At 37.1% G+C, this 14,695-nt stretch overlaps 1 protein-coding gene across 3 annotated transcripts in view; it reads right to left on the bottom strand.

Annotated features, from left to right (window-relative positions):
* The window catches only part of VCL (vinculin), a 57,198-nt gene that overhangs the window by 25,604 nt on the left and 16,899 nt on the right, over positions 1-14,695 (bottom strand). For all 3 annotated transcript variants that reach the window (XM_066191452.1, XM_066191450.1, XM_066191451.1), the window contains exons 2-6: positions 10,890-10,960; positions 4,679-4,829; positions 3,541-3,649; positions 1,001-1,123; positions 584-744 (exon numbers count right to left, since the gene is read on the bottom strand). In XM_066191452.1, coding sequence (XP_066047549.1) covers positions 584-744; positions 1,001-1,123; positions 3,541-3,649; positions 4,679-4,829; positions 10,890-10,960 — 615 coding nt within the window. The remainder of the gene's footprint in view (positions 1-583; positions 745-1,000; positions 1,124-3,540; positions 3,650-4,678; positions 4,830-10,889; positions 10,961-14,695) is intronic.

Genomic DNA, 14,695 nt, shown 5'->3' with positions numbered 1-14,695 from the left:
TGTTCAAAGAGGAATCCCCCAAAATTTAACTAAAATTTCTCAATTCCAAGATTTTTGCACAAGGAATATGACACTAGCTTATCTTTTCTAGCAGGATATAGAAGGAAAACCTCAGCCTCACTTATGAATGCCTAGCTACAAGACCAGTTGAATATACAGAACAATAACTTTTATACCTTATTTCCTATGTAAAAAATGATTATGTAGGGTAGTTGTACACAGGGAAAATATCCTTCTCTGTGTGGAATACACTATGTTCTAGGACTTCCTACTGATGCTGAAACTAAAGCATGAATAATTCTGTCTTCTGTTTGACCACTGAGTTGCAGTAAACCACTGAACCACCTTCAAATGCCACACTAGTTTAACTTTGCTTATTGAGAGAAAGCTCATTTTGAAAGATACATGAATATGTTTATCTCTGAAGATATTTCACCTTGAAGAGATTATATGATGCAGTTACATAGTGTTACAAAACTGATGCACAAATACATTTCAGTGGTCTCAAAAGCACAAGTTTAAAAGGGTAAAAGACAGTAGACAAAAACTAGACTTCTACATACAAATGTAGATATGAAAATACCTTGCTCGCCCAGGCATCTTCATCCCAGGAAGTGAGTTGCAATACACGAATTATTTCATTTATCTCAGCACTCATTTTCTCTACTGTGAAATTGCGATTTTTCAAGGCCTCTTCTATTCCCTGGCTTTTAGAATTTTTTGTGGTTACAAAAATCTTCATAGCTGTGAAAATACCAGAGATTAGAAAAAGGTATATTCAAGACCAATCAGCGTTCAAGTTGACCTTCCACTGTATTTATATGGAACTTTTTCTTTTGCATGGACCGTTTTATCTCAAAAAGATTGTAGTTTTAATACAAGAAGCACAGTTACTTGCAATTGATTACAGATGTTGAGGCTATTTTTAATAAATATAAGACATTGGAATTCCAGTTCAAAACAATAATTCAGGATGGTATTTAAAAAAAGCAAAAAATACCTGAAATAAGTACTGGCAATAGCTCCTTCACCGTATTCATGGAGTTTACCAGCATAACCCTATGTTCCTGATGAGTTAATTCCTGTTGTCTCTCGTCAATCATTTTGGCCATCTTTGTCATTCCTAAAGATTAAAGTGATTGAACATTGAAACACTTGAGATTTCGAAACAAGAGTCATGCATAATGATTGATGAAAACTATACTGAAGTTTGCAAGTTTTGTATTAGCAGCTGTTACTTTAAACACATTCCAGATACTTCAGTCACCTATTCAAAACCTAGTCATTATGTAAAGTAGAAAGGACTAGTCAGAATTCTTGATTTTAAATCCTATCAATAAAATAGGAAAGTACTTGAAATTACTGTTTTAGGACATGAAGTCACTTAATGAACACTGGAAGCTGATTTGAAAAGTGGGGGAAGGGTGTCATGTTTTCTGCTAAGCATGGATCACCGTGCCTTAAGTGAAGGACAGAAAAAGGAAATGTCAGGATTTTATTTCTTTGCTTGGAGGTTCTGCCAGAGGTCAAGAACTGTATTTATTTATACTTTATATTTGCTAGAAATATTTTAGTACCCTAGAAGCCTGGAAATAATTAAATCTATTCTGCAGCAGATCTATTTTCAATAGCTAAGACTTGTGAGGTTTACCACACAGTGCACATGGAAACTTCAGACACAGCTTCATAAAAACATTAGATTATTTAAACCGGTGATGTTGTGGTCCTACTCTTTCTCCTCCAGGGAGGGAAGCTGTATATTCTTTGGCTGAATTACCTTTCTGCTGGTTAGCATCTTAGGCATCTTAACACTGCTTTCATGACATTACTGAAAAGTATAGGATCCTCACAAGGACAGCACAGAGACGCAAGCTGCGCAGAACCACATTTCCTTTTAAAGGACAAAAGCCTTAACAGGTAATCATGTCCCCCTCCCTACTTCCAGCACAAAACCTACAAGCACTTCCTTGACTTTAAGAGTGCCTGCTCATACTCCTATTATCTATATAGTACTCACATGAACGTTAAGTTCAGAGGTCCGTTAATGTAACTACAAGGACCAAGGACTACAGGCATTAAGTTCTGTGGGCATGGGCTGCAGTTGTTGAGCAGCAGCAGGCTCAGGCAAAGACAGAGCTTTTACAGCATTCCAGAAGCACAAGGCTCAGTATTTCTTCAGAATACCATGAGTTTAGAGAAGATGATTTGCAATAAAGGTAACAAGTCTACATCTCACTCTAAGAAACTAAGACACTTACCCAAGACCTCTGTCATATATATGTAACAGCAAATTATGTCTGTGAGGTTCAGTGAAAAGACCCAACTGCTTGTAATTGAGCCCAACAGAGCAAACTGAAGTTAGGGAAAACTTCCATTTCTAAGATATGTAAGACAATAACCACAGAGAAACTAAAAGCGTATATACCAAGTTGAAGAAAAAGTTTCAGGGAAAGAGAAGATTGCCCTTTTGTTTTATCTTTTCCTCTTCAAAATGAGGCAAAAACTATTTCATTGAAGGTAATTTCTGATGGGAAATAAAAGTTTAGAGAACACTGTAACTCCATATGGAACTTCAAAGTTTTTCCACATCTAGAAACAAGGTCAAGTATACACATGTTAAATAAAAACAGGATTATCTACAAACATGCTCTGTGCCATGACAGCTCTTAGTCATTTCATTTATCACCTAGCCACATTACACATTTACACATGTATTTATAAAGTACTAACTGGATTCCTGCTGGTTTTATATAAGCACTCTTTAGTTCAGTGTAATTTTAATTCCAGTATCTTCCTACACTACCACCACCACATCTTGATTTTACAGAATGCTTTTGTTGAATACCTTAGCTACTTCATGCTGAAGCTAAAGCATTTGGAATAGCAGATGACATAGATTAATGGTAGGTTTCCTCTGAGCAATAAAGAGACAGCAGCTCCTCACCAAACACTTCCACCACTGAAAGCGTGAGTTAACACAGTGAAGTTACAAGTAGTGAAGGAGCATCAAAGAGCAAGCAGAATTTCCGTAAACAGCTGGGCTTTTGTATTATACTTCAAGACAGCTATTTCTGCAACCTCATTAAGATGGTAATAGATGACATGTAGCCCATGCTATTCCAAGAAATTCCTGCTGGGCCTAACTATCTCAGCCAGTGCAGACATTTTATCAGCTTAATGGATTGTATATCTGTGTGTGCTTAGTTACACAGCTTTTTCTTTTTTTCTTTTTTTCTTTTTTTTTTTGGTTTTTTTTTTTTTGTTGTTTTATCCTTACTAATGCATGCTTACTTCCTTCACAGTATAGGAAAAGTACAGTACATATCATCCACGGGCACATATCATTTACCAACATCTTCTGCATTCGTAAAAGAGACTGTGAAACAGAAAGAATCATTCTTTCCAATAGAACCTTCCAAAGCAACTGCTTTACCATTGTCCCAATGTTCAAAACTTGGGTGAGGAAGGTGCCGGAGGGAAAGCAAAGTAGTGGAAAAGACTATACTCAGTATATTTATGAAAGACTGGAGCAAATCAAACCTGGCCCTAAATTCTTTGTGTAAGTCACCAGATCCTCCATTGTCTCTACCACTTCCGCCACAGTCAGATATTCCAATATTCCTTTGCAGACACGGATGATTTTACGGACCTAAGAGAGGAACATTCCATTATTTCTTAGGTAAAGCTAAGTTAAAAAGGAGTTGTCAGGTGAATCCCACAAAGCATTAACTTCACAGAAATCAATTCATTTCCTAAACACTAGAAAGAGAGCTTAAGTCCTGCAATACTTCTATTAAAAACCATTTCAGAGGAATATGCTAACAGTCCCATGAGCTGGTTAAATGAGACAAGGATACCATGTTAGACTACTCAGAACAGCAAGAAGTGCAACACAATTCCACAGGTAAACAAATTGTTGCAGAATTATGATTGACATCAGCATTTCTAACAGCATGAGCTTTATTTCTTCATGGTAGCATGATCTTTCTTATTCAGAAATGAGCAAGACTCCACATCCCCAGAAAGAGCATCAAAACTATGATTTGCAACCAAAAAAAAAAAAAAAAAACCCAAAAAAATCAAACATGAGACATTTACATTTTCTTGCAACTATGGGGTTTTCTGGTACATATGAGGATGGACAAACAGTACTTCTGAGTTAGTTTTTGGCTTGTGCAGCAGCCAAAACATAGCAACTATTAGATTTATCCGAATAAATCTTCTGCCTGACTAGCCAGTCCAAATTTGTATTACCTCCCATGCCCCAAGGCCAATTAAATTGCCAGAGCTAATGAGCCAGACAAACATGTCAGAAAGTGGCCTAGGGCTTTTCAGTGAAGGAATACAGGAAATATAAGGATCAGTAATGGGTAGGGTGAAGGGAATACAGAAAAGTATCAGGAAGATATCAGACAGTTGATGAGATCTGGCCTTTTTGAGCAATAATCACAGGCAACACCCAAACATGCCATACAAAAGTGCTCCTAACAAAACAGAGCAGCAAGTCTGAAGCTCCTTCTGACAGAAAGGAATGCGAAATACGCTTCCAATCAAGCTAAAACACTCATAACTTCATTAATTTATTTAATAGTTTGTTTTAGCTAATTCAGTTAGGGGGACATTTTAATTAATAATACTGTTGTGCAGGCACTTATGTCATTCATGCTGGGACTCCTACCTCTGCTTCATCAAATGTCAGGAGCAAGTCAGATGTTCCAGAAAGGATTCCTCTTGATCCATCAATGAGATAGTCACGAGCTGGCACTGAATAAGGATCTGCTTGCAGCATCTGGGCTGCCCGAACAAGTTTGGTGCAGGCATTCTCCACTCTGTGGGAAGGCAGCAGACAACACCTGCTGATTAGCTACTGTCTGTATGACAACAGGCTTGAGAAAATGCTGGATTTCTTTTCAACTCTACCACTTGAAGCACTGCAAGCAAACTGATCATTCTACACCTTTGTAGTTTAAAAGGCAGGAGTATTCATTGTATTTTTTTAACAAAAAGTCACCAGCAAGCACACAACCCAGTTTTTCAGAAGTCACACAGTCTTCCCATGCAGGGAATGTTTGAAGTACCCCTTACAGAGCACACAGTACAATGTCATTAAGGAGAGTTCCCAACCCAGCAAAATACCTTACATTCTTCACAACAAGAGCAGAGAACAAAATTATTTTTTTAGGACTTCACAGTCAAACTAACTGTTAGCTTTTTTCAGCCTCGTATAGGCATTGTTATTCAAGTAGCAATTGCTATTAATAAATATTAAATGACAGCTACATATTAGGAGAAAATAACACTTTTAAGAAAGACACTGTGCGCTGCTCACTGAAACTGTACTCCAGGTCTTCAGAATGTTAACACTAATAGAAAGAGCATTTTAAATAACCACAAAATGTAGTGGTAAGGTACAATGTTCAAAGGCAGCTTGCAATTCTAGACATAAAAGCGGAAAGAAGATTTTGAAAGATATTACAGTATGTAACTACAGGAACACAAAAGGTACTTAAAATAATAAGATGAGCTCTGAAATTAGGTTCCATCAAACCATTTTACATAACAATTTTAAAATATCAAAAATTGGAAGACTGATTTTGTTCTCTTGTAATCACTTTGTGACACCTTTGGAAAATAAAAAATTCAGACTTCCCTTCCATGTTAGTTATGCCACTCATGACTGCACTTATCGACTACACTGACTGCACTTTCCTCCACTGTCTCCTATTTCATTTAAGTGTAGTGTAATACAGAATGCTCTGTGCATGTGAATGCCATGTGCTCATTCAATGACATGTGGTCCCAACAAACATAAAACACTTCTATTACAGCAATGCTACCTCTTGTGACCACCCTTGCATGCTTGTCACATCGCCCGTTTTCTACTGGCCACTTGGGCACACTCTTATCTTATTTTTACTAGAGTATTGTTAGAAAGTTACAGTTAACCTATTTCCCCCACTATGCTCTTTGCTAACACAAGTATTAGAACTCTGTGGTTACATCTAAATTTAACTAGTAGAAATAAGACACCCATCACAGGAAAACACACTTTCATCCAGAAGGTAAAGTTTTCAGCTAATAGTTCCCTAGAGTAGATCATATTGGACCAGCTGCATGATCATAACCTGCTCTTTTTGGGAGACATCTGCTCAGCGTATCCGATGGCAGGGACTCCTAACTGAGCAAGAAAATGCAGGACTTCAAGGCAGAAAGCAGAAATGGTCTGCTCATTACTATGCAATGCACTTAGTTGTGTTATCAAAGTCAACTGACTTCACTAAATTAGATTTCCATGCTTGCTTCTCACACTTATTCTTTTCAACTCTGCCAAGAAAGGGATTAAACAAATCACCTATTCAGCAGCTCAGAGCTATAGGCTCAGAAATACTTAATTTCCTACAGTTTAATTTCATGGTTATCTGTTTAATACTAATAATTATCTCAAGGCTGGCTTTTTCATTTGTTGAGAAAAGAATTAACATAAATGCATTTTACACCAGAAGTCACCAGAATTAATGAAAATAGTGTCTCTAAAGATTCAAAGTTTTCTTTTACAGCTGTTAGGGTTGAACCTCTTAAAGGTAAATGTGAATTTCAATGGTATAATACCTATTTTGTATAAACTTCCCAATGCACTTAAAATACTTCAGGAGTGTAAGCTGTGTACAAGAACAGTATAGTGGTGTTTGAAAATCAGACACATTTCATCCCCTGCAAAGCACACATGCTAGGAAGCCAAAGATTAGGAAGGTATTCATTTACTTTCACTAAAAAAACCCAACCAAAACAATAACACAAACGACCAAAGCCCCTAAAAATGCAATGAACCACTTGTTCCATCGTAAGAATCAAACATGTTCAGAAGTTTTGAATAGAAGTTCATTGCTATGGTGAAGTTTCTAATCTCTGTATTATATTGCAGCATAAAAAACCAATAAGATATCTTAATAAAAAGTGTATTTATTTTTGAGGCATGATTACAATAAAGCTATCTTAGCATCAGCCAAATTCTTTGTGGGGAAGACAATGGTTACGATATTTCTAACCATACTACTTAGGGTAATTAATCAACTTCATCGCTGTTAAATGTATTCCTTACAAAACATGAGGGGAAAAAAGTAGTTTTGTAAGTTTTAGGATTGACCTCTGCTTTTCCCTGAGTTCATTTTCCAGTTTAACCACTACAGTTTAGATTACTTGCAGTTCTGGAAATATAAAGTAAAAAGCAAATATTTTACATTAACAATAATTTGTTAATACATGTAGCAGCAATGCAGCTACAGTTTGGCTACCAAAATAATGTTAACGTAGAATAGCATTATTGCTTGATTTATTAAATGAGCTTGTGCATGCAAGTTAAACAATTTTTTATTCTCAGTGTAAACAAATAGGGTAACCCTATTCTTTGCCTAGAGACTGCAGTTCCTCACTTCTTTACAAGAGAAGCTTAACAAGTAATAGGAATACAATGCAAAACATCTGATGTAAATTATATGCATTACTTATACTCCCTGGTGATTAAGACAATTAAGATAAAGAACTCAGCATTTTTTAACTCTTAAGTCAACAGTTCCAATGTATGTTATGTCAGTAGCAAGTGAAAGGACGCATGATAGCTTTTCAGCAGCCAGCAAGTTATTTGGCTGCACAATCACACTCCTACTGAAAAGCTTTACAGATTACCATGATATATATTTATTATGAACCCTCAATGCTGGCATCAAGTCTTTCAAAGCAATAAACCAATCTCTCCATCCTCCAAGGCGGGTGATCCTTTTCCCTGGAGGAAATACGAGCCTGGAATGCAGTGCTAGGACATGTGTACTGTTTCTTACCCATCGTCCACACACCAGCAAAAATGCTGCCAGAGCACTCCCTTGAAAAGGAATGCTAATTCCTGAACTAATGCTTTAGAAACAAAAACTCCTTCTCAGGAAAACAAAACGAGACTCTCATTTGTTTCAATTCTTGCATCTAAATTCTGTCCTTTACAGCAATAAAAGATAAGGCTCCCTTTGTAGTTCACCTGTGACTACCATTTGTCCCCTCAACCAAGACATCCACAAAAATACTCTCTCCATGTTAACAAGAAACTGTTAACATGCACTAATTCATTTTGATATAAACTCCAGATGAACAAAAACCCACAAAAGAAACATGTTATCATTCATAAAAAACACTGAACATTCCTAACTCATGTCACTGCATCTAGGATAGTAAGTGCTCTGTGAAGTGTGTGTCATAACTCTTGACAGATAGCTTTGGTTCCCATTTTACATTATATCAAAGCTCATGGAGTCATGAATTGCTGCAGAAAAAGTTCTTGCACACAGCATAAAGTGGTACTATTCAGCAGTGCTTGTGTCATATTTCTACAGTAACTTAATTATTGCAGCCTTGCACAATTGGCTACATTTTGATCAAAGGCTGAATACAGTATAGCAATTAAAAAAATCTCTTTTCCTTAATCCCTTACTTGAAGCTGGAAATTAACTAAAAACTCCACACATCCTAGAAAATGAGCACAATCAAAATTACACATTTGCATACAACTCATCAAGAAGCAAGAAAAAAGCTTTGATCTCATTTCATGAAATAAACACTCCCCTCAAAAAAATCAAGCCCCCCTACAGCCACACAAGATCACACAGACACCAGGAACAAAGCATGATAAATACTGTCGTGGATTGTACCAAAAGCCCATTTAGCTCAGTATCCTGTCTCCAACAGTAGCTGCAAGTAAAACCTGAGGAAGGTTAAGAACAGGATAAGCATTTATCATACTTCCTCTAGGCACTCTCCCATCCTTCAACTATTTTCAGTTCTTGGAACTTCCTGCAGTTTGTCTATTTGATGACCCACAATGGGTCCCTCTAAGTACTTAGCTATTAACCTCCAAACCCACATAAAGAGTTTTAACAGCACACTACTAGCTATACAAAGGATCTCTCACCACTGTTGGTTTACAAACTGCTAGCTTACAGCAATTCCCTCATCAAGGTCTGCACAGGAAAAACACAAGTTTTCACCTTCTCCTTAGACATTGTCAGGGCCTCAATCCACTCTGTGACTTTTCTCAGGCTGAAGAGTTCCAGTCTACTCAGCTCTGCCTTATACAGAAGTAATTTCACACCTTTGCTCTCCAAGCCCTTCTATGAGCTTTTTCCAGTCCTACTACAACCTTTCAAAAATTGTGTGACTACAGTACACGCCGTGTTCAAGCTGTGGAAAAAAAAAACCCGTATGGTGACATTTTGATTTCTCATTCTTTGATGATAAACCTAATGTTTTATTTCCTTTTTGACCACAATTAACAGGTAAGGATGCTCTCACCAACAGCTCCAAGACCTTGCTCACTATTGGTAATGGTCAGTTCAATCATCCTATCCGCCATTAGACCTGCTGCTCTCCCAAGTGTGCATAATTTCAAAAATTTAGAAGTAATTTAATCCACACTTAGTATCAAGTCACTTCAATTAATAAGGTACTGTAATTTCCCAGAGTCATCCATTAACCTCTCTGCCCTGCGTAAGACTTGGGGTCATCACTAAGTACTTTTGCCTCACAAGTCAGCCTGGTCTCCAGAACCTTTTTTAACATGGTAAAAAGCACAATCCCAGCCGAGAGCTCCACAGTCCTTACTGATTTCCTCCATCCATTGGCAGGGTTAACCATATAAATTTTCTTCTACTTTCAATTTTCTCCTTTTCATACAAATTTTTTTCTAAATACCCTGCAGTTACTTCACCTTCTTAAAAGCCTATAGACACTGCCAAGTTTAGAAATCAGTGTATACTGTATTACCTGGACTACCCTTTTCCCTGTTTGTAATATTTCTAAGAATACCAATACATTTATAAGGCAGAATGCCCCTCCACAGAAACCCTGTCAATTCGCCCAAAGCACACTATATATAGGTGAGGTATCTCTGTTCTCTAACACAGAATTTCTAAACATTTATTCCTAAAGTACATCAGACCTACATATCTTCTGTTCCCTAGATTTCCCTAGAAAGTTTTTCAGGCTGTAGCATCACTTTGATTGACATACTGGTGGTCTCAAGTGACAGACTATTTCACTAATAATTCAGCTATTTTATTCTTGAACTCATATGCTAATACCACCTGATCCTAAGCCTTATTTTAATTATTCATTTTGTCAACCTACAATGCAATAACTAAACCCTTATTCACTGCCTATCATAAATTTTCTCTTTAGACATCACCTCCCTTCCCCCTTTTATTATTTTCCCAGTTATCTCAGTGCTGTCTTGTTTTGACTATCTGCCTGTTCGGTGTTTGGAAATAACAGCAAAATACTCAGGAATTCTGTATAAACTGGACAATGCTAACAAAGAGGTTCCTATAGGTAGTAGATTGTAGAGGAAAGTTACCAGTAGAAGTCTGTCAGGTGGCAATAGGAAGCTTGGGAATTCTACAAGGTGTGATGCATCATTTTTAAGGCTTAAGGCAACAGAAGGAGAAAGTCAGTTGTCCTTTACACCAAGACATAGAATTAAGAATGTCTGCTGTAAGGGAACTAACTATCTACTTCACTGTCTGCAGTAAGTCACGGCTCTTCAAATGTCTTAGATATCCAGGCAGTTCTGCTATCAGTTGCCTATACTGACATATTTTCCCATCAGCCAAATAAATAGAAAAAGATTGAGATACCACATTGTGTCTGAAACTTTAGGCAAACCTACAGGAGCACACAGCTAAGTACCATTATTACTCTGATTAATTTTTGTTATTATTTTTAAAGGAAAAAATACCATATATATGTACTCATATATACAGAATGTAACAAGACAAAGAAGTTGTTCCTGACATTGGAACAGGTTTCCTGTACACATAATACAAGATTTACAAAAAAAAAAATCAGTTTACTTGATAAATGCTGGTGGCATATCCCTTTTCAAGATCTGGTCTTCTGTTGTCTGCACAGTCTCTTTTCCAACCTGCAGGAGAAAAAAGACATACTTTAGAATCCAAGTTTCAATGCCATGGCTAGAGAAAAGCAAATACTGAAATAACAACAAAAATGCTTTGTACTAGTAACAGCACCTTTCACCAGGTTCTTGTTGCTGTGTCTGCTTTTGAGACCATTATATACTGTGGTTAACTTAATGCTTTAGAAATCTTAAGTTGTTTCCTATCAACTTCTCTACTAAATTAAATGGGGACACACCAACACGCACTTCTCCCTCTTCCTACTCTCCATAGAAACAATACTGGTTTTTTCCTGCACGTAGTTGTACAAACTTAATCTCTGAAGGTTTCTCTCTGTCCTAATCTCTACAAGTCAGAAATCAAATTCAAAGCTGAAAAGAATTACCCCCCTTTTGCTAGCAACTTAGTCTATTAGAAAAATGTAGTTAATTACTGAGAATACACCCCACATCCACACCATCCTTTAGGCAAAAAACAATTATGCAGAAGCCAATAAAGAGAGTGAGATCTGGAGTTTTCTATACACCAGCTCTTGTGTTACACAATAGAAGTCTTTATAATTGGTAGCTGACTCTCTGAACTGTGAGATCACCAACTTGACAAAATATTTCCAGCTCCTTTGTTCGCTGTATTTTCCAGCTGAATAAGCTATTCAGAAAGGCATCACAAAGCAGAAGGTCTTTATACCAGACACCACTTTGTGTTAAGAGCTGCCAGACCTACTCAAGCTAGACAAGATAGCCCTGAAAATCCCTGATCAGCTGGTGCTTAAAGATTCACTGGGTTTGGACAGAAGATGTAGTGTGTCAGTGTGCACAGCACTTGCCAATTCTAATGCCGTACAGCCTTCCAGAACCACTGTTTCCTTGCAAACGTTTGCTGCTTGCCAAAAACTGCCTCCCTGGTCGGCTCCTTTTCAGAGGAACTTCACAGAAGTACACTGGCCTGAGCATTTTATTTGCTTCAAAGAGATTCAGCCTAGCCTACATTTTTTTTAAATCCTTTTTTTTTTTTTATTTAGCACTACACTCACAATTAGTCACACTGTAATGAAACTTTAAAGTACTGAAAGAGCAAAAAAAAGTTAAAGATTTTGAATTTTATGATAGGTTTCTGACCCTTGTGTTCACAGAAGGCTCCCCAAAAGTCATGCAATGTCCTAGTGCACAGCAGTGTAGTGTTGCTTTGACTCCTGAACTTCACGGCAGTGCCTCAGGAACATGATTCTAAACGTATCTCATGACCCACCAGAGAGTATGCCTGCTTTGTTCTAATTATTTCCATTGCACTCAGGAAACACATTCTTTATATTTCTCACAAGTTTATATGGATACGTACATGATCGAGATAACACAGAAAATTGAGTAATTTCCAGTAACTCTGATTACACATAGTTAGACAAAAGATTCTCACCAGGTAAAAATGAAGAGCAATACTTCCTTTGCAAGAACCATGCCTTCAAGAATTATTTTCCCGCAGCTGTACCAACGTGCATATAGTTACATATATTGAAAAAAGTATAACTTTAAAGAATGCAAAAAAATAAAACTTACAACGTGGGGTACACTTCAAGTTGAAGGTCACTTTAGCAATTGTTATTTTCTACTGGCCAGGTGTATTAGACCACACCAAAAGCATTTCATCACTCAGTCTAGAAAGGGTAAGTCTCTTCCAATAAAGGATATATCTAGGTTCAGTAGTGAAAGAAGCATTATCAACTATTTGTAGGCAGATACATGCCTACTTTATATACCTACAGATGCACATAGAGATAGGGACACTTTTTGCTATAGCTAAAAAAGTAGCTATATAGATATCTTTAGTCTTCAAATGGAAGTAATATATAGGATGAGTCAACTCCTCTTCTACTGTTTGGGGGTTTCTGTGGAGATTTTTAACCTCAAAAAACTGTCCTAAACTCCAACACCATTTCTCTTCCAAGTCCGTCCATACCCTCAGCACTGTACACCACACAGAAGGGACAAAAGATTTCAAGCAGCTTCAATGATGTCTCAATTAAAAAGGTCCACTACCTTTCTAGTAAAAAGGACTTTCAGCCTTTTTTAAGCACCAAAAAATCTCCTAAATCTGTTTAAATACAAAACCTTGTTTGCATAGCTGTTATTTAACCTTTCCCGTTGTTGCTCTTTGCAGTTATGGCCAAGGTATAGAAACAGCACACACACACAAAAAAAACCACATTTAACAGGAAAAGTCTCAAAACATAAAGACACATTCGTGAGTAAAAATATACACCCTCAAAAAAGTTTAGTTGGTTTTCCCTTCTAGCTTTGTGGTTAGGGGATTTTGTTGCTTTGTTTCCTACTCAGTTTTCACAAGATCCTGTTTCTTCAGATTGAACTTTACATGGCCTAAGCAAGTTTTGGACCCACTACAGTGTAACGCAAGGTAATAACAACCCTCTCCACAATCCAATACCAAGAAAATGAAGATTCTTTTTTTTTCCTTGAAGATGTATCTACACATTCCTTATTTCAGACAGGTAGCTTGTCCAGCTTCATGCTAATATAAAACAATCATCTGAGAAACACATTTTATTTCTAGCCAACAGTACACACGCAGAAAAAATGACAGGATTTCTACTTGGGTTTTAGATATTCTTAACTCCTAAGATGATCCTTCCTTAACTTCTAAGATGATCCTTCCTTTACTTACTGGGAAGTGACGGAGTGATATAGAAGCTTCTGCTATTACACAATGTTGGAGTGGCACTTACTCACTGTTCCAAAGAAACTGCCCTGACTAACACACTAAAATCACCATCATTTCAACACTGCGCATTACAGAGTAAGGGGAGCTCTCAAGCCAACTTTACCAGGAGAGTTTCCTAGTTACAACTTCTACCCATCCATACTAATTTCCAAACTCTTTGGAGATTAGAGACAAATCAGTTGAATAAAGAGTGAGCTACTTTCCTTCTTGCTCCCTGCTCAAGAAAGCAGGAAACAAGAGGCAGACAAGTCAAGAAATTTAAGGGAAATGGGACACACAAAAGTCAGAGGGCATATATAGCCACTGAAAAACTTTCTAGGAATGCAGCTATAAGCAGGAGGAAGAGATTGAGATTTCCTACTGCTTTTGGCTTTTAATCTCGTTTGTAAGTCTCCTGCAAGTCCTATTGGCCACTGACAAGTAGAAAACCAGTATGCTTTAAGCTTTCTGATGTGGAGAATTTTCTTCATGGAAAAAAAAGAAAAGGTTTTCATCAGGCCAAGTTTCTTCCTTATAAGCGGTTTTGCAGTTTTTTGTCATGTCTGCTCCTACTGAAGGAAAAGTAAGACAAGGTCCCTTGCCCACCTTCTTAGCCTGCTAGATATAGCACACAACAGCTGTTCAGTGAGAAGGAGAAAAAAATTTCATCTTTTGTAATTCTATAAGAGTTTGTTTAAACAGACAAGCACTCAGTAACAACTAGCGATTTTTACTTCTGCAGTTTGAAAGTAAAAACTGCAAGTATCATCAAATAAAACACACAAATAATTAAGATGGGAGTCCAAGTTTATTGTTGAAGGGTCATTTTATTTTATTTATTTTTTTAAAGAATGATTCTTCTGAATGCCTCTGTTGACAATACCAGTTTGACAATTTGCCAAATGCTGGAAGTGACATTTTCCTCATGGCTTATATGATTTCCCCTGCTAAAAGGAAAGATGACCTTAGAAGAATTAATTTTTGCAATGTTCCAGAAGTTTAATTTAAAACATCTGTCATTTTAGCCAGGA

This window comes from Chamaea fasciata, unplaced genomic scaffold, assembly GCF_029207755.1.
Source record: "Chamaea fasciata isolate MVZ Bird 193981 ecotype frontalis unplaced genomic scaffold, bChaFas1.0.hap1 SCAF_9, whole genome shotgun sequence".
Lineage (NCBI taxonomy): Eukaryota > Metazoa > Chordata > Aves > Passeriformes > Sylviidae > Chamaea > Chamaea fasciata.
This window is presented reverse-complemented; position numbering and strand designations above follow the sequence as displayed.